We start from the raw sequence: 19,711 nt of genomic DNA on the forward strand, positions 1-19,711 counted from the left end.
CAACTCGCCCTAATGACAATGGATCCGGTCGGAATCAAGCGAAATTTATCCTATCACTCCTTCGGAAATAAAAATACTTCATTTTTCCTAATTTTTCAGAATTAGTCCTCCCCCAACTCCCCCAAAGAGAGTGAATCCATTCCGATTATGTCAATTACGTATCTAGGACTTGTGTTTATTTTTCCCTCCAAGTTTCACCCCGATCCCTTCACTCTAAGGGTTTTCCATGATTTTAGGTTTCCCCCTCCAACTCCACTGGATCCTGTCGGGATTTAAAATAAGAGCTCTGAGACGCAATATCTTTCTAAATATCATATTTCATTAAGGTCTGATCAACCGTTCGTAAGTTATAATTACCTTACTTTTTCTAATTTTTCCGAATTAACCGTCCCCCTACTCCTCCCAGATGTCCGAATCAGGGAAACGACTTAATCTGGTCTGGTCCCTGATATGCCTGCAAATTTCATCGTCCTAGCTTATCTGGAAGTGCCTAAACTAGCAAAACCGGAACCGACAGAATTTGCGATCGCTTGGTAAATACCAAGTGCCATAAAAAATAAACAAAATATCTTACTATTTTTCCTCTTTTATTATTTGGTACTGGTGCTGCCCAAGTTTTATATTTCTCCCTTGCTTTGTTTTCCCCTTTTTTTGTTACATTGAACTTTTTTTTCGTATTCATTGACTTTATTCTGTTTGATTGAGTTTTACTAGCTTTTTCTTTTTTATGTGGTATAAAAAACTATGTGGTAGTATATGTAAAACTAAGTAAAAACTACTTTTTATGTGGTATAAAAAAACTCTCTATTTTACTTCCTGGGTAAAGGGCCATGAAACAGACATCGGCACAACCGGTAGGGACTGTGAAATCCCATGCTTTTTTGATTGTTTGCCTTTTTGATTTCAGCCGGTTTTTTTTTTAGTTTTTGTTTTTTCATGACTTTTGTTTGTCATGTCTTTATTTACTGACCCCCAAAATTCAAGTTCATCCCTTCGGGGCTCGTGATAGCAATTTTCTGCAATGAATATCATATTTATCTTGCATGCCAAACATGGATAAGATTGACCGTCCCTTCATCCTAAATCTATAGCCTAATGCTTATATACTACACCAGAAATCGGAAATCGGATGCAGAAATATCAAAAAATTTAAAATTAAGAAATTTGCCGAAATATGAAATCGGAGCACTGATCAAGAAACGTCTGGTTTGGCCCTACTGGTTTGGCCCTATTTATCTTGCATGCCAAACATGGATAAGATTCGTCCTAAATCTATAGCCTAATGCTTATATGCTAGACCAGAAGTATGAAATCGGAGCACTGATCAAGAAACGTCTGGTTTGGCCAGACGTTTGGCCAGACGATCGGAAATCAGATGATTTCCGATCATCTGATCATCTTTCCGAAGATTTCCCTGACCGAACAGGGACTGATCTGTAAACCTTTCGCAAATTGGAAGAAAAGACCCGACGGGCAAGTACAAACTTTAGTTAACACAACCAATCGACCTAGAGTCGATTGGCAGCTTCCGTTATTATGGTCGTATATAGGACAAACTTTCCCTGGTGATTTCCATCCCCCTAACAGTTGCCCTATGGCACAAGAGAGAGCTTAAAAGTCTCTGTCTAGATAAAAGTGTACGTAAAAGTTATGCCTGCATCCTAAGACTGGGATTTGTTGGGAAAGAAGGGGAAAAAAACGAAAACATATAGCCAACAAAGAATAAAAATAAATAGAGATGAATATAAAAAAAAAAGATAGAAAGAGATAGGAAAAAAGTAACATATTCTCACAGCTCCATGACAGGTTGATCCAAAGGTTTCCTGCATTCCATGTTCAGTTCCAGTTAAAATATAGCTGCATGTTCCCATAGTGCCACCAATTAGCACAGGCTGACCGGTAAGCTGATAATCCACTGGAATTAAGGGATGGTGGGGAGGGAATGCTCTAGTAGATCCCTGGAAAGAAGAACAAAATTTATGCTTCACTTGCATCTAATCAAAATAACTGACATTCAATTTTTAGCATTAGTAAAACCATTCATTAAAATTCAAACATTTAAAAATTTTAGCATTAGTAGAACCATTCAATTAGTATCGCTCAAATCTTCACGAAATCAATAAATGATATTACCCATATACGGACAAAGTTCCGAAACTGCCAGTAGTAAAATTCCAAAAGCTGTCAATACTTTAGCAGCACAACTTGGGTTTTGACAACTTTTTTTTGAGCAAAAATTATTTTTAAATGTAAAAATGGTATTTTTAGATAAAATGTGCAAACAAATTTGAAAACTGCCAAATAGCACTGCTACTTTGCAACCCACTTTTTCCATGGTGGGTATTATCATTTTAATTACCACACAAATTAAATTTATAACCCTGCTTTAAAAATACAAATTATGATGGCTGTTTAGGCCATTATGTCAACTACAAAATCGTTCCAAATCGCAGCAGATTCAACAGAAAAGCCGGAAAAGAAAGATCAGGCAGGTTTTAGGTACTTCTGAAATTTAAGTTGCCTTCTCAGGCAAAGCCTAATTCTTAAGATCATGTCTATGCTTCTCTGAGGATCTACTACCCAATTATCTGGGTATTCACCATAAGAAATAGATCTTCAGTTACTTGACTTAATTAAATTTGTCTTTGACGTTTTATATATTTTAACAGTTTTTAAAATGTATTTCATTAACTTTATGGTTTTCTTAGTTTGATTTAAGAAGTTTAAACAATGCAGATAATATTTCATTATTTAATTATATTTATATCATATTAATTTAGTATAATATTTCATATTTCACTCTAACTTAATAATTATATTAATATATAATACATATTTATCTTATTTATTTTATAGTTTATTAGTATTGAGATTATATTTTATTATCTTTACAAAAGATGAGATAATAATATAAAATAATATGTTACTAATATAGTTTGATATTAATAAGAATAATAAGATACGGTTAAAAAAATATTCATATGATATAGTTTTATATAATAATATAGAACTCTGATTTCGTTCCTGAGTTGCGCTTTCATTGAATTTCTTAGACTCCACATCTATGTATTAATAACACGTTATGTGTAATTTCTTATTATTGATTTTTCTGAGGTTTCCGAGACCACACTGGCTAAGCATGACGAAACGAGTCATGACGAAAAACACAAAGTATCTCTTATTTTAATGTTTGTTTTTGAGGCTTGTCTAGTTTATTTTGTCCTACAGATTTATTTCTATATTTTTACTTATTATTATTCATTTTTGCACAAAGGATGGCTGAAAGGAGCCCTTGATCGAAATATTTCCATGCTACCTTTATCCTTCATTTTTTTTTCTTTTCTTCTTCTTTTAGCTAAAATTATCCTCATTTTAATCTACCTTCAAATTTTTTGTTTTCTTATTATTAGTGCCAAAATTATAATCACCTACAAGAAAAATAAGATAATAAGTTTGAAGAGCGTTATCAAACTCTTCACAATTTTGCAGGGATCTTTGTGATTAGCGTTTTCACAAACCATTTTCTTTGCTAATTTCTTTTTTGTGACTTTTTTTGATAAGTTTTTGTGACTAAGCAGCTGTTCCAAATTCACAAAAAAAAGTGTTGGGCGCGAGTACCGGAAAGCGAATTAATTTTAAATAACAGAAATGTCAGTAGCCAATTTCTCTCTCCCTTTCAAAAGGGAAACTAACAGGGCTTGTTTTGGGGGTGTTGAACTAACCAAACGTTCAACATCCTAATGCTACTGCATCCTAATACTACGGTTTCTGCTCATACTACTCCTACTGCTACTATTATTACTACTTTTACTATTACTACTGCCGTTAAAGCTAAGGCTACTACTATTAATTTTACTGCTACTACTACTACTGCTGCTATTAAAACTAAGCGTATTAAGCGAAAAATTTGGAATGTATTGAAACTGTATGGAACTAACTCGAAACACACTATGCCAAGAACACAGGTTGTCAAGGGGACGTATGAGAAATGCATCAGGAAGGGTTGACAGTATAAGTTGAAACTTTCAACGTGTGTTGAAGAAGATTTTGAAGAAATCCAAGGTGCTATTCCCTTACTATTGTTATAGCTACTATGACTATTGCTAGTACTTAAGCTAAGAGCATTAAGATGAAGCTTTTAAGGAATTTTTAGGTGGATACTGAGTTGTCCCAATGTCCGTTGAGTTGTCCTGCGTTCAATAGAGATAAAATAACATAATTTTTACTGGTTCATCACCATTAAAACCCTCTAATTGATTGAAAGTAATTATACGACATTACTTTCGAATGTATGCTCTATTAAAGGGCCGTTGGATTTGTTCTCCAAGATCTATACAATTTTGTCACTGTATGAATTTTGTTTTGTTCACAAAACTGAAAAAAAAAAATCAAACTCGTTAGAAAGAAATCCCTCAAGAAGAGAAAGATGAAAAGAACTAATTGTAAAAAATTGAAAATCTGAGAATCTAACAAAAAGTTAAGTTGAGTCACGAATATGTCAGGGTTGCGGTATTAATAATAGCATTTCTATTACAAGGCAAGGTACCAAGATTTTAGTAAAATTAATAATCCAAAAAAATATATTTAGTAAAATGTAGCCTAATTCATTATAATACAATTCATTTTAGTTTCTGTTACTTCAAAATCACTATTTTACAAACGTTCTAAGGCATGTTCTGCGGATGAAGGAAGACAGATTCCCAAATATTGTCCTTTTCGGCCAACCATCTAGGGCTAAACAAAAAGTAGGTCTTCCGCGGTTGGGGTGAGTGGATGTCGTAAAAACGTTTAAAAGAAATAGAATCTTCCTGGGAGGGTGTAAAAAGAGGGGCTTTGAATGGATGTGGATGGAGGAGGAGCGTGCGTAGCTGTGTTAGCCTCAGGCGGCTTGGTACTGCAGTGAGTTGTTAGTAATAGTAGTTTTAAGAAATAAAATCAATATAAAGACAAATTATATTAGAAAGAAAAAGAAAGAAAAAGAAAATCATAAAATGAATAAACAAAATAAGAGACAATGAAAAGAGTTTTATAATGTAAAATACATAAATGTAAAACTAGATAGTCAAAATATGACATTGCCCTGCAATGTCCAATCATAAATATGAGGTATTTAGCCGTGTTGGTTTAAGGCGACAATCTAAAACTTTTTTTTTCTAGAACAAATTTAATTGTTTTTGTTCAGAATATGTTTGATGTCTTTGACTTTTTTAATTTTGGATCATAATTATAATTCCTCAGGATGGAAATCTACCACTTAAGCGGCATATTGAGTTAATACGCTAATTTGTGTCGGGGCTTATTGTGAATGCAATGTGGTAATGTTTTTTTTGTTAATATTATATGAAGATTTAACTGTCGTTTTTTGTGACCCATTTCTTAATAAAAAAGAAGTTTCATGTGGACTTAGAATGGGAGACCTCCCATGGAGACCTCTTAGTCCTAGCTGAAGCAAGGGAGACCTCCCAGACCTCCCAAAAGTAAATTCGCACGGAGTTATGCAACCGGGATGATGTAATGGTTCTGGCTACCCTCGGTTCCGACGAACTTCAGTCTGGCTACGACTGTGGGGCGGGCTTAGATCTCAATTCCTGCTAGGATCCAGCAGTCCTGAACATTATCTTCTTTTAAGAAACTGGTTTTCCTTTAAGTTTCTGAAAAGTTTCCTTTTAATAGCAAATGCCACATTATATTCAGGTATGTTTTATCATATGTTTTAATTCATTTTCTGGGTATAGTTTAGTTAAGGTTGATGTGTATGTTGTGTTTTGATTTTCAGGTGATCAACTCACAATCAGTGAGTTGATTTCTTATTCCTTATCTATTTACAGAAATTAAGAGAGGAGAAAAATTAGAAAAAATGAGGTATTTTTAATTTACGAACGGGTGATCGGATCTCAATGAAATTTGATGTTTAGAAGGATATAGTGTCTTAGAGCTCTTATTTTAAATCCCGACCAGATCTGGTGACATTGGGGGGGGGGGGAGTTGGGAGGGGGAAACCTAAAACTTGGAAAACACTTAGAGTGGAGGGATCGGGATGAAACCTGGTGGGAAAAATAAACACAAGTCCTAGATACATGATTGACATAGCCGGAACGGATCCGCTCTCTTTGGGGTAGTTGGGGGAGGGGTTAATTCTGAAAAATTAGAAAAAATGAGGCATTTTTAACCTACGAACGGGTGATCGGATCTCAATGAAATTTGATATTTAGAAGGATATCATGTCTCAAAGCACTTATTTTAAATCCTGATCGGATCTGGTGACACTGGGGGAAGTTTGAGGTGGGGGAACCTAAAATCATGGAAAACGCTTAGATTGGAGGGATCGGGATGAAACTTAGTGGGAAAAATAAGCAGAAGTCTTACATACGTGATTTACATAATTGGAACGGATCCGCTCTATTGGGGGGGGGGTTTGTTAATTCAGAAAAATTAGAAAAAATGACGTATTTTTAACTTACGAAGGAGTGATCGGATCTTCATGAAACTTCATATTCAGAAGGACCTCGTAACTCAGATCTCTTATTATCAACCGGATCAGGCGTAATTTGGGGGGGGGGCAGTTGGGGGGGACCGGAAATCTTAGAAAATACTTAAAGCGGTGAGATCAGGATGAAACTGGATGGGAAAAACAGAAACCTGTCTAAGATATGTGACTGACATAACCGGAACGGATCTGCTCTCTTTGGTGGAATTGGGAGGGGGGGGTAATTTTGAAAATTGAGGCATTTGTAACTTGCGAAAGGATGACCAGATCTTAATGAAATTTGATATTTAGAAGGATCTTGTGCTTTAAAGTTCTAATTTTAAATTCCGACTAGATCCTGTGACATTGGGGGGAGTTGGAGGGGGAAACCGGAATTCTCGGTAAACGTCAAAATTGGGGTATTTTTATCTTACGAATAGATGATCGGATCTTAATGAAATTTGATTTTTAGAAGGAATTCATGTCTCAGAGCTCTTATTTCAAATCCCGACCAGATCTTTTGACATTGGGGGGAGCTGGAGGGGGAAATCTTGGAAAAACACTTGGAGTGGAGGAATCGGGATGAAGCTTGGTGGATAGAATAAACAAATGTCCTTGATACGTGATTGACAGAATCGTATTGGATTCGCTCTCTTTTGGGGAGTTGGGGGGAGGGGTTCAGTGACTTGGCGAGTTTGGTGCTTCTGGACGTGCTAGGACGATTAAAATTGGTAGGCGTGTCAGGGAGCTGCACAATTTCACTTGATAAAGTCGTTTTCCCAGATTCGACCATCTGGGGGGCTAAAGGGAGAGGAAAAATTAGAAAAAATTAGGTATTTATAACTTACGAGTGGGTGATCGGATCTTAATGAATTTTGATATTTAGAAGGACATCGATAACTTCGAAGACCACACTGCCTTTCCATGACGAAAGTAAAACAGTTCAAAATAGGGATGATACCTTTTTATTGACAGTGAAATATAAAATTATTTAACTGGAAATTTCGAACACATATACAGTGTTCATCATCAGCAGTAAAACTATAGAACTATCATCAGCATCATCAGCAGTAAAAACTATCATCAGCAGTAAAGTTTTACTGCTGATGATGAACACTGTATATGTGTTCGAAATATCCAGTTAAATAATTTTATATTTCACTGTCAATAAAAAGGTATCATCCCTATTTTGAACTGTTTTACTTTCGAAGGACATCGTGACTCAGAGCTCTTATTTTAAATCCTGACCAGCATTAAGCCTCTTATTTTCCATTTAAATCAATCTATTGATTCATAGAATTTTGTTAGAGCTCATACCATATGATCTCTTGGCTCTTAGCTCTTCTCGCCTCGTAACAAGTGCCATATGAGCTCTTAGCTCTTGTTCCCTTTGGTAAAGGTCCCTGGACGTGGAGTCAAGATATTCGGATTTCTATTATTTACAATATTCTGTTGATTTTTTCCACACTGTTTTATTTATATTATACACATTTTCTCTCTCTTAAATTCTGTAAATAGAAGAACAGTGCGGTCCAAGATATTATTTCATTATCTATTTATTTTTGGCGTAGATTAGTATGAATATGTTTAGCATTATTAATGATAAAGTATTATGTTTTCTTTCTTTGCTTCGTAAACTTAAGTAACGTAAAAAATAAACAAAAGACCTAATATAACCTCAAAATTCCAGAGACATACTGAATTCAATTTTTTGTCTAGATTGTTGTTTCTATTTCCTTTCGAAACAGTATATGTTTCCTAACGTATCTAATGAGAGTGAAAAAAAATTCCAATTATTTATACTCCTGTGAGAAAGCCCTTTCAAAGAGAGGCACAATATTACAAACCGTTGCTGAAGCCTGTTCCATTGAAAACGAGAAAAATAATTCATTAAAAACTACATTTTTTGCCCTTTTGTTGTATATATTATTCAGGTTTATTTGTGAAGTTGGTTTTATTCAGTGATTTTTATGTTTTGTACCGATTTCTAAAAAAAAAATGACTTTTCAAGTTACTTGAGTTCTGCCAAAGACTTATAATTGAGCATTTTATCTTTAATGTCTTGTAAAAGATTTTTTTGTAATGAAGGGTAAAATACCCAGTAGTTAGACAGTTAATCACCACTTGGACAATTAAATTGCTATAAAATCTCTATTATAAAAACTAGAAAGTTGATTGTTTTATCATTAAATTTGTCTGAATTTTATTTGGAATTATGCAATGAATATATAATCATGTAATTGTAATTATGCAATTATGCTTGAATATTTTAGCAGTATTCATCACTTAACATTTTAAATACACTTATAGATTGGATCATAATCAAATACCTGTTCTTTAAGTTTAATCCCTAAACTTTGAAAATGCTACCAAATCCTGGACATCAAATCTTAAAGTGAGAACAAACAAGCGCAGTTTGTTCTACCTTTAAGATCTAATTTCCATGATTGGGTAGTATTTTCCAAGTTTTGGTTCAAGATTATCTAAATCATTGACAGACTCTTTTGTGTGTTTATTCGATCCAAGACAAGTGTTGTGAAAAAGAATAAAAGGGTTTTCATAACAATGTTGATTTTAATGGCAAACACATGCCAGTTGTTTACTCGGTGGTTTTATGCGTTGATCAATTTCTTAATTAAATCACTTTTATTTGAGATTTGCTTAAAACTTGTAATTGAATAACTGAAGCTCGTGAAAAGTTCCCATTTAGTAAATTGCTTGTCAATTGTGTCTACTCACACCTTCTCTTCTTAAATCAATGGTTCTCGTCTGCATTTCTCAAATGCTTCTAAACCCCCTGGGAAGATATTTTGAAGTATCTAATTCTAATCCTTCCCTCTCCGAAGGTATTAAATTTTGATGATCCTTCACAATATCTGTGTTATAAAAGTGAAGCCTCGAGAAATAGATGTACCGTTCGAAAGAGGCACAAGGTAATGTCTTGAGTTACCAATGCTCAATTTTTATTTAGAAGGTTTTAAAGATTAGGAAATCTATTTCTTGAATCCAGAGGGAAAACCTTGATATATCACTTAAAATCTTACTGGAATAATGGGAATTGCATTGTCAAAAAATAAAGCCAAATTAAGGCAAAAGATTTTGTCAAAGTAAAATGGATCATATAAGACTTGTCATCTATGCAATCTTCTAATCTCTAGAAATAAGGAAGGGCGGGAGAAAGTTGTGAAGTTAATTGAGGAAAGTATATAAGGAAATAAGAAAATTTGCTTGATAGTGCCAGATTATACTGACAGTGTGTTTTACGCCCTTGATTCAGACTTAAAAGTTTCCATCACTGAATTCAACTACTTTCCAAGGAGTCCCTCCACAAGAATTCTACTCCAAAATTTCCAACTAGACTTTGTACATGGTATGCATAAATCTTTAATGATTACCTTTCGATGTACTAGCAATGCACATTAATGTAATAGCAAACTAGACTTTGTACATGGCATACATAAATCTTTGATGATTACCTTTCGATGTACTAGCAATGTACATCGATGCACTAGCAAATTAGACTTTGTACATAGTATACATAATTCTTTGATGATTACCTTTCGATGTACAAGTAGTGTTTTCAATTTCCCATTAACCACATGTTCTTCCATTTTAGCTATATTGTGTGATACATCATATATGACATGCATATCCAAGTCATCGGGCGTTGTCTGGAACTGCTTGGCAAAAGCCTAAAAAAAAGTTTTTTTTTGTAAATTATATCTTATTATAAAATATAATTTATATCTTATTTACATAATATAATATTTCATATTTTACTCAATAACAATATAAATAACATTTATATTTAATGATTTTTACATTTTTATATTTAAATATTATTTATTTTATATCTTATTATGATTAAGTTTATATTTTTTTTCTCTATAAAAGATAAGATAATAAGATAAAATAATATATTAATAAAATGATATGATATTAATAAGATACGATAAAAATGTGTCCAAATAATAAAGTTTTATATAATAAAACTTTGATTTGGTTCCCGAGTTGTGCTTTGTTTGAATTTCTTGGACTCGGCATCTATGTTTTAATAACAGGTTATGTGTAAATTATCATTACTAAAAAACAAATATGGCTAGTATTATTTGAAGTTCTCTGCAATAACCTAGGAAGGAGTTGTTTCTGTGATGGCCGAATCAAATGATAAAATCGGCTAGATTACACAGCTAGAATTATATACTCAGAACTCTTATATTGCACAAAAATTAAGATTTTTTTTTTTAAATATACAAAATTTATATTTGATTTACTCCCTACTAATTAAATCCTTCCCTCATTTACAAACACTTTATTTACAGTTTATTTTACTAATCCAACTAATTGTGTTGCGAGAGCAACACTTTGGTTTTGTCGTGGTTTTTTTTTTTTTTTTTTTTTGTTCCTAGCACCCCGATTTCAGCTTATTGCTAGAAAGTGGTAAGGGTCTAACCTCTGCGGTTTTTACGGAAAGTGTGGACCTTAGGCCGGATTGATGAATATGACTTTACATTTTGGAAAGCTTCGTAGAACTCTTGCCTGGGGCCAAAAAGGATGGTTTTTGCTTGTCCTTGAGCCAGAGCCTATAGTGTGTGAAGTGAAGAGGAGTTGTATAGCCTATGTCAGAGAGGACTATCTGAAGTTATGCAGCCAAGCTTTCGTTTCATCAAACCATGATTCTGCTTTCGAGTGGAAAGCTCCGTTCTAGCAGGCAAGCAGGCAGGCACCAGTTTCAAATTGAAGATGGACTAAAATCTATAAGTGTTAAATGTATGCGACAGTTACCCTGCCCCACAGCCAATATATCTTCTTTGAGCGATAAATAGAAAAATTTAGAGAAGCAAAAAAGCGGCATTTTCCCATGGGTCCGAAAGTGCTGCCGTGATTTCGGCTGAGTTTATCATTCGGTTTTTCGCACTTGGGATTGCGGTAGAGAAATGGTATCAGATGTGCCTCTTAAACTTTAAAAGTTCTCTCATTGCTAAAGAAATTAGAGTTTATCCTTTGCTCCTTTCTAAGTGATGACGTTAGAAAGTTGGCCTACGGCAAAAAAGTCAACTTTTGAACTAAGACAGATAGGTTTTTTTTTCGACGGCAGTCGATAGCTTTTGATGAGCTGATTAAAGTATATGTCATCCATTTTTTTGTACAAAAATTCCTTCATGAGATATACCAGTTTGAAAGTTTAAAGGGGTTGACAACTTCAGTAGTAAGGTACACACTGAAACCAAAAATAGGCCGATACCAATTGTGAGACATACAGGGGAGTTGTAAGCAACAGTCGGCTGTTAGCTCATAATCATCCTCGGCAATGAGGGGTTCACAACTCTTACTAGTTGGTGTACCTATTTTTTGTTTCCGTTGTATTTGATGGTAAGACCAATTTGGTTCCAGTGGTAAGACGTGTAGGGGACTTGTAAGTAATAATCGGCTGTAAGGCTACAATCATCTTTAGCAATGAGGAGTTTGCAACTTTTGCGAGTTGGTGTACCTAGTATGTATTTTAGCATCCTTACAGATTAACAACTTCAGCGTTTAGTCGCAGCGAGGAAACAAAACCAAAGTGTTGCTCTCGCAACACTTTACTCGGCGAAGCCGAGCAAAGGTTGCCGCAACACCTCACGTTGCCAATGCAACGTAGATCTAGTTTACATTTAATTTAATTAATTAAAATCAAACAATTAACCAATTTACATAGTTAGAATTGTCTACTTAAAAAACTTATATTGTATGGAAATTTATATTTCATTTTTGAGATTAATAAAAATTTGTATTTGATATACTCCATGCCAGTTGAATCGTGTCCTCAAAATATAAAGCCAAACAAAAATTATTGGGCAAAAGGGCGATTTTTGTTCTTCAAAAACACCAGCGATACTTCCTTAAGTTTGTCAAGACACGCTTTATACATGTAGAAAAAGATATGAATTACAAAAGATGAAAAGATATTTACTATAAAAAAAAGCATACAGACAGATCGATAAAATTTGCAATATTTATTGTAAAAAGCTAAAGAGCCACGACAGAAACATTTTTACAACTGGCAATGGGTTGCGACATTGGGTTATGGTCCTTCGACATTACCAAAACGTTCGACAGAGTATGGCACCCTGGCCTGCTATAGAAACTCCATGCGTACAGTGATTTTAATTTATGTCAGTGATTGAGAGCTTTCTTTCAGATCGTTCACTGCGGGTTGTCCATGACGGTCTTATCTCCCGAAAATATTCATAGAAAGCAGAGGTTTCCCAGGGCGGTGTTTTGGGATCTAAACTCTCCCTTATCTGCATAAATGACATGGGGACAAACTTGCAAGCCCTCTGCATAGCTTTGCCGACGATACCACGACAAACTTAGCCATCTCCAAAAACGAAGACTCAACACAAGCCTCCCTTTCTCTACAGATGGATCTTTATAAAATCGAAAAGTGGTCTGATATATGGATGATCAACTTCAATACATTGAAAACAAAGTAGCTTCTTATTACCCGATCAAAGGTGCCACGTGAATACCCCAGTTTTATTTTCAAAAATGAAACTATAAAGAGAGTCGACGAGCTTCGTCTACTGGGGATTCATTTCTCCACCGATCTCACTTGTAATAACCGCCTTGATCGGACAAGAGCCTCCTGCGCAAGAAAGGTCAAAGTTACTCTTCGTTGCAAAAACATTCTTCCATCAAACTCGATAATCCCACTTTACAAGTCCTGCATCAGACCCACAGCTGAATATGGATACCCGCTATATGCCGGTGCCCCGAATTGCTGTTAGAACCACTCCAAAAGATCCAGAATTGAGCAAACAGGATGGGCTGTGCCTCTACACATGACTCGCACCAGTCTCTAGATGAAAGGTTAAATGTAGCATCGATGGCTGTCTTCTAGAAGCACATGAATTTGCCTCCCTCAGACGAGCTCTCTCACGTTGTTATCCCCTTTGTCCAACCAGCAAGGCAGACGCGAAGGCATACAGGTTCGACACGAGGACACGCCAAGAACAGAGTACATGAGAAAAAGCTTCATCCGGCGTTGCACTTCTATCTGGAAAAACCTTCCTGCCAGCAAATCCCTGTTGACTCCTTCAAAAGAAGGTTAACAGACATTTAAAACCTCAAGGTTTAAGAAAGAAATAAAAGAATAGGGACATATCAGGTACCTTATAGTCCCTAGCACCGCCAATATAGGAAAAAAAAACACCCTGAACGTATAAATTAACAATTTAACGACCAAGACAAACATACACACACAAAAAATAGCAACAAAATTCAAAACACACACAGCAATATCTCAAGCACTCGGTCCCCTGATCTCCCTTATAAAACCTTTTCACTTGGCATCATCTTCAATTTTAACAATGCTGTAACCCTTTTTAACTGTCCCACAGTCATTCGAAAAAATTGCCGAAAACAACCACTGTGTGTTGTGCGGTGTCGCCAAGGAATTTGGGTGTCCAAGCGTGGTAAAACTGGCCAGTTTCACCACACATGGAACATGAGCAAGGAGCACCTATCATCCTTATCCTGATTCTACCTAAAATCAAATCTTTGGTACCTGGACTGGTTTTCTTTGGGACCTAAATTAGGGTACATGTTTACTAATTTCGGAACCCAAAAGTATCTAAATTAGGGATAGCAGTCTGCTAATTCGGGTATCCTAAGAACCGGACCAATTTTTTTTTTATTGGGTTTCGATGAGTGGGGCAAAATATTTCCCGGAATTTTTTCTCGGTTAGAACAACCACATTTACTTTGTAGCAGACTTAAGTGTTTATTCTTATGGCTTTACATTACTAGCTCTTGAAGAGAGAGGGAAGGGGAATTCTTTACATAGCTGTATATTTTATTTCCTGACTTCTACGTACTATATTATTGACTCGAGTTTTTCCTAGAAAAGTAATCATATAATAGTTCAATAATATAATAAAATCATATGCTATGATTAAAATTTTTATTTTTTTTGCAAGTAACGAACCCATCGATTGTACTATCATGGTATCTAAATTACTTTATGGATTTTCATGGGCACCCAAATTAGCAATCATCATACCTCATTTTACATACCTTTAGGTTTCTTGGCCACCAGAGTCACCAAGCTACGGCCCGTTTTTAGATCCATAGAGGCCCAGCCCGTGTACCAAAGCACCAATTTTACTTTTACCGCCCTTATCCTCACTAAATATTTCTTTCTTTCACCAAGTGCAAAGGAGTCACCCATACCTAGCATATATCACTTATATGCAATTTAGCTGCTTTAAAATGAATAACTGAACCCAACCCCCTTCCATTGCCGATAAACAAATTTATTAATTTGTCAGTATAATATACTATTTTCATGATTAACTTCAGTTAAGAAATCTTATAAATTTGATGATATTCGAATTTAAGTTCAAAAGTTGAATTTGTGCACAATTTCTAAATTCGCCACGAATCTTAGATACGCGGTGCAAATTTAAATGACATTATAAAATATTTTTATTTTTTCGATTTTCCTAATCTTTTCCTCTTTCCCAAGTTTGCTCTTACTGCTATACTTGGCCAACGTGGACTGATACCGCAAGCGTGGTGGCAAACAAGGTCAGCTGAAGATCCCAGCTATCGTTTCATTAAGATCAACTACTCTTGCTCCAAAAACCTCACCCAATCAACGTATCCTTGTTAAGATAGACTGTTCTACAAATGCCAATATGCCATCTCTTATTCCTTTCAATCAAGCTCCGGTATGTTCGACTAGTAGCGATCAGCTTCTCCCCTTATTAAGGTCAGTGACTTTTAATTCGAAAAATAGAATGCCAAATTTTCTCGTTATAAACTGCCAGTCATTGTGTAACAAAATGGAAGAATTTGAAGTTATTGTCCGTCAAAATAGTATCCCAGTTATCGCAGTTACAGAAACTTGGAATCTTGATAGGTTGTCAGGTCATATGGCAGGCTACGAAATTTTCCTGAACACACGTGCTGATCGAGGTGAGCATAGACTAGGTGGACGTGTTGCCTTGTACATACGGAAAGACATCCCTTGCAAATTATTACCGGAATTATTTGATCCAGCTCATGAAGTAATCTAGGCTATTTGCGTACCAAAATCTCTTCCCCGTCGCTTTTCTTGTGTTATAGTCACTCCAGTATATTACCCGGAAAGTTCCAGAAACCGAGGTGACTTGGTTTTCCACCTCCAAACGACTATTGATCACCTGAGAAGCATATACAGTAGCCCAGCTTTTATTATAGGTGGAGACTTTAACCAAACTAAGAAGAGTTGGTTATCATCTTGTTTGTCTTTAATACAAGTAGTGCATATACCCACCCACTCTTTGGGGGGCATATTGGACCTTATATTCACAAATTGTGATGATTTTTACTCCCCTCCCTTTTCTCTTGGTCCCGTTGGCATGTCAGACCACAACGTAATTCTTTGGAAAGCAAGAGAGTCTTTACCGAAGCCCAAACTATCCCGTGTCGCTGTTCGTCCTTGTACGGAGTCGGCCATCTGTGAATACGGTCGATGGATTGGCACATATGACTTCCCCGAAGTGTACAATACCGGGCTCTTGGAAAAAAGGTATCCGATTTCAATGCCAAGTTATACAGTCAATACCTAAAGATCTTTACAACAAAATCATTTGTTGTTAGTGAATATGACAAACCATGGATATCTCCAACTATTAAATCACTAATTAAAGAGAGGTCTCGCCTCTACTCCCATGGTGATATTATCAACAGCAAGAAATTGCGAAATCAAATAGTCTCTTTGGTAAAAAAAGCCAAAGCTCGCTATGGTCGTGAAACCACCCCCTCCAAATTACTTACTTCAGACCCCAAAAAGTGGCGCAACGCTGTGAAAAAAGTGGCCGGCCAAGCTTTTGACAGCAGTGTAAAGATCAGCAATGATGGTGGGTCCTTAATCAGTGCAGAAGAAGTGAGTGAATTCTCCACCAAGATCTACACTACCTATCCAACTATTACGGCTCATGAAAAGTCCACCATACTTGAAAAATGTGAGCCTGAGAATAACATAATAGTCAGCGAGTTCGACGTTTACACGGAATTACGGAAGATCAAACCGAATACATCTTCATACCCTGGTAAATTACCTGCCAAACTGCCACGTGAATATGCAGCCCTCATAGCATTACCACTGTCCAGCATCATTAACGAGTGTTTTGCTTCTGGCTATTTCCCATCACAGTGGAAAAGGGCCTATATTAGAATTATTCCAAAAAAGCGCGCCCCTAGTGCATGCGACGATCTCCGCCCGATCTCACTTACACCTTGTTTTGCGAAAGTAACTGAGGCCTTTATACTCAAGTTTCTTCTGAAACAAATTCATGGGCGTATTGATAAATTCCAGTACGGTGGACTCCCCAAGTGTAGCACTACAATCTAGCTTGAAAAAGGTAGCTGTTTTGTCGACATTTGCGCAGTGGAGTGGAATCGAAAACAAAAAGTCTTTGCACTCCACGAAAACGATTCGGATTCATCATGGTCAGATACTTTTTGCGGGGCCCCACAAGGGACGAAATTAGCTGGAATAATTTTCCTGGCTGTAATTAATTCCCTACTTAATCATCACGACGACCGTTACAAGTTTGTACATGATCTGTCCATAGTTCTCCCTTACCTGGTCGAAAACACTATCATAACAAAGCAGTTTTCAGACCAGTTATTTGATCAGCTAAAGACCGAATGCTCAAGTCATGATCTTACCATTAACGTAGCCAAGTCAAAGATAATTCGTTTCAACCCTGTGAAGCGGAATATAGATATGCCTCTAGTCCCTTTCCCGATTGTGAACGAAATAAAAATCTTAGGAGTAACTTTCACTAGTGACTGTAGTTTCAGTGCCCATATTAATTTAACCGTCCACAAGGCTAATGCAAACCTTCAGAGACTTACCAAAATGAGGCGTCTTGGGTGTGATACTGAGAGTCTTCTCCATGCCTACATTTGTTATGTTCACCCGGTGCTCGAGTACGCGTGCCCGGTGTGGGGCCCATCTGCTATACGCACAGCGTACCTATTACGCGACATAGAGTCCGTCCAGAAAAGAGCAACAAGGATTATACTCCGAAACCATGACATACCCTATGATCAAGCCCTCACTAAATTAAATCTATCTCCACTTAAAGTCCGGCTTGAACACCTTATTCAGTAATTTGGAAAATCCGTCCTAGCCAATAAGAGCCACCGATCAATACTACCCGAACCAGCTCCTCCCAATAGCCGAACCCGGTTACAAAATAAACTTGTACCTCCTAAAGTACGAACAAATCGTTACACCAACTCATTTGTGCCTTTCTTCACAACAATTTTTAATGCTGAGTCGTAGTGTGTGATTTTGTTTAAATGTACGATTTTTCTGAAAAAACTGAATTTAGCTATGCTACGATAGTTTTTAAATATACCGATCTCTCTCTCATTATCAGGACTTATTCGGAAAGAAAAGCTAAGAGACAGGAGATCGAGGATAAGAGTTCGAACCTGTCTTGCAAGGAACGTCATAGAGCTTCTATTGACCCAAGCGAAATTGGCAGCAGCTGACATGGCCTTCAAATAATCCTGACCTTCCTGAGACATGATTCTGGCACAAGCAAGTTGACGATCGTTTGTTTCAATTCCATCCCGCTTCATGGCCTTCTCCATAGCAACTAAAGCATCTGAAATATAACAAGATAAAGAAATGGCAATAACAAAATTTAGTGCACCCATTACCCATTATACAAATACCCATATACCCATTAGTGACTAATAGAAAAAAATGAGCCCAAGTTTGCGAACAAAGATTTTTTTTTTTAATCGTAGTTTTACTGATTTGATGCTAGGTGCTAGATTTTTCCATCATCTGAGGAGCTGCCGCATTTGACTTGGTTGATCACAACACTCAAACTCAACACTCAACACTCAAACTCAACACTCAACACTCAAGATCTCAACACTCGTTCCTTTCGTTCAATATACCAATTAATTGGTATATCCTATTAGTCAATTAATGGCTAATAGAATAAGGAACTGCCGCATTTGACTTGGTTGATCACAACACTCAAACTCAACACTCAACACTCAAACTCAACACTCAAGATCTCAACACTCGTTCCTTTCGTTCAATATACCAATTAATTGGTATATTCTATTAGTCAATTAATGGCTAATAGAATAAGGAACTGCCGCATTTGACGTGGTTGATCACAACACTCAAACTCAACACTCAAACTCAACACTCAACACTCAAGATCTCAACACTCGTTCCTTTCGTTCAATATACCAATTAATTGGTATATTCTATTAGTCAATTAATGGCTAATAGAATAAGGAACTGCCGCATTTGACTCGGTTGATCACAACACCCTAGTTCCTTTCGTTCAATATACCAATTAATGGGTATATTGTATAAGCCAATTAATGGCTAATAGAAAAAGATAAGCCTAGTTTGCGAATAAAACAAAATAAAAATATAGAAAGACATATTTCAAATCCTACTACTAACAACTCATTGCAGCACCAAACCGCCTGAGGCCAACACGGCTACGCAGAGCCCTCCTCCATCCCAATATATTCAACCCCGCTTTGTTTAAGCCCTACCAGGAATTTACAATTTCTGTAAAATCATTCCTTATGACGTCCTCCCAGCCTAACCGAGGACGACCTGCTTTTCTTTTGTCCTAGACGGTTGGTCGAAAATTAAAATCTCTGGCAATCTATCATTCTTTATCCACAGAACGTGCCTACCCAATTCAACATTTTTCTCATTATAGCCCTAGAAAGCGAGATTGAACCACACTTTTCGTAAAGATTACTCTTTGAAATACGATCAGTCAGTCTTTCAAATAAGATAGTCGAAAATAATAAAATGTGTTTTTTTAATAATAATAGTGAGAGTCCAAATATTTCGGCTTCTGGTCCGAAGGCCTTTGTCAACGAAATAAAAATAAAAGAAAGAATAATAAAACAAACCAAACTTTGATGTTATTTTCCACTGTCTTAACTGAAATATTATGAGCATTTTTATACATTTTCATTTCGTTTGATTTTTTATATGGAATGGCAATGTGGTCTGAAACGTTATTTACGAGTAGCCTAGTTTAAGTATAAGAATTTCGGAATATTGCACATTACTGGTGTTATTGTTTTTGGTGCTTTTTGTATTTTATAGTACTGTTTGGACAGTCGAAACTGCTTTTACTTTACATTTAAATAGGTTGCTTATATTAATGACAGTTTTTAAAGCATAAAAACATTTTTTTTGGAATCATT

The 19,711-nt window shown here is 36.0% G+C and overlaps 1 protein-coding gene across 1 annotated transcript in view; it reads right to left on the reverse strand.

The window, feature by feature from the left end:
• LOC136040586 (RNA-splicing ligase RtcB homolog) overlaps positions 1–19,711 on the reverse strand; it is a 62,514-nt gene that overhangs the window by 5,307 nt on the left and 37,496 nt on the right. The window contains exons 8-10 of the mRNA XM_065724832.1: positions 17,942–18,117; positions 10,024–10,158; positions 1,794–1,958 (exon numbers count right to left, since the gene is read on the reverse strand). Coding sequence (XP_065580904.1) covers positions 1,794–1,958; positions 10,024–10,158; positions 17,942–18,117 — 476 coding nt within the window. The remainder of the gene's footprint in view (positions 1–1,793; positions 1,959–10,023; positions 10,159–17,941; positions 18,118–19,711) is intronic.

The sequence above is a fragment of the Artemia franciscana genome, chromosome 21, assembly GCF_032884065.1.
Source record: "Artemia franciscana chromosome 21, ASM3288406v1, whole genome shotgun sequence".
NCBI classification, from domain to species: domain Eukaryota; kingdom Metazoa; phylum Arthropoda; class Branchiopoda; order Anostraca; family Artemiidae; genus Artemia; species Artemia franciscana.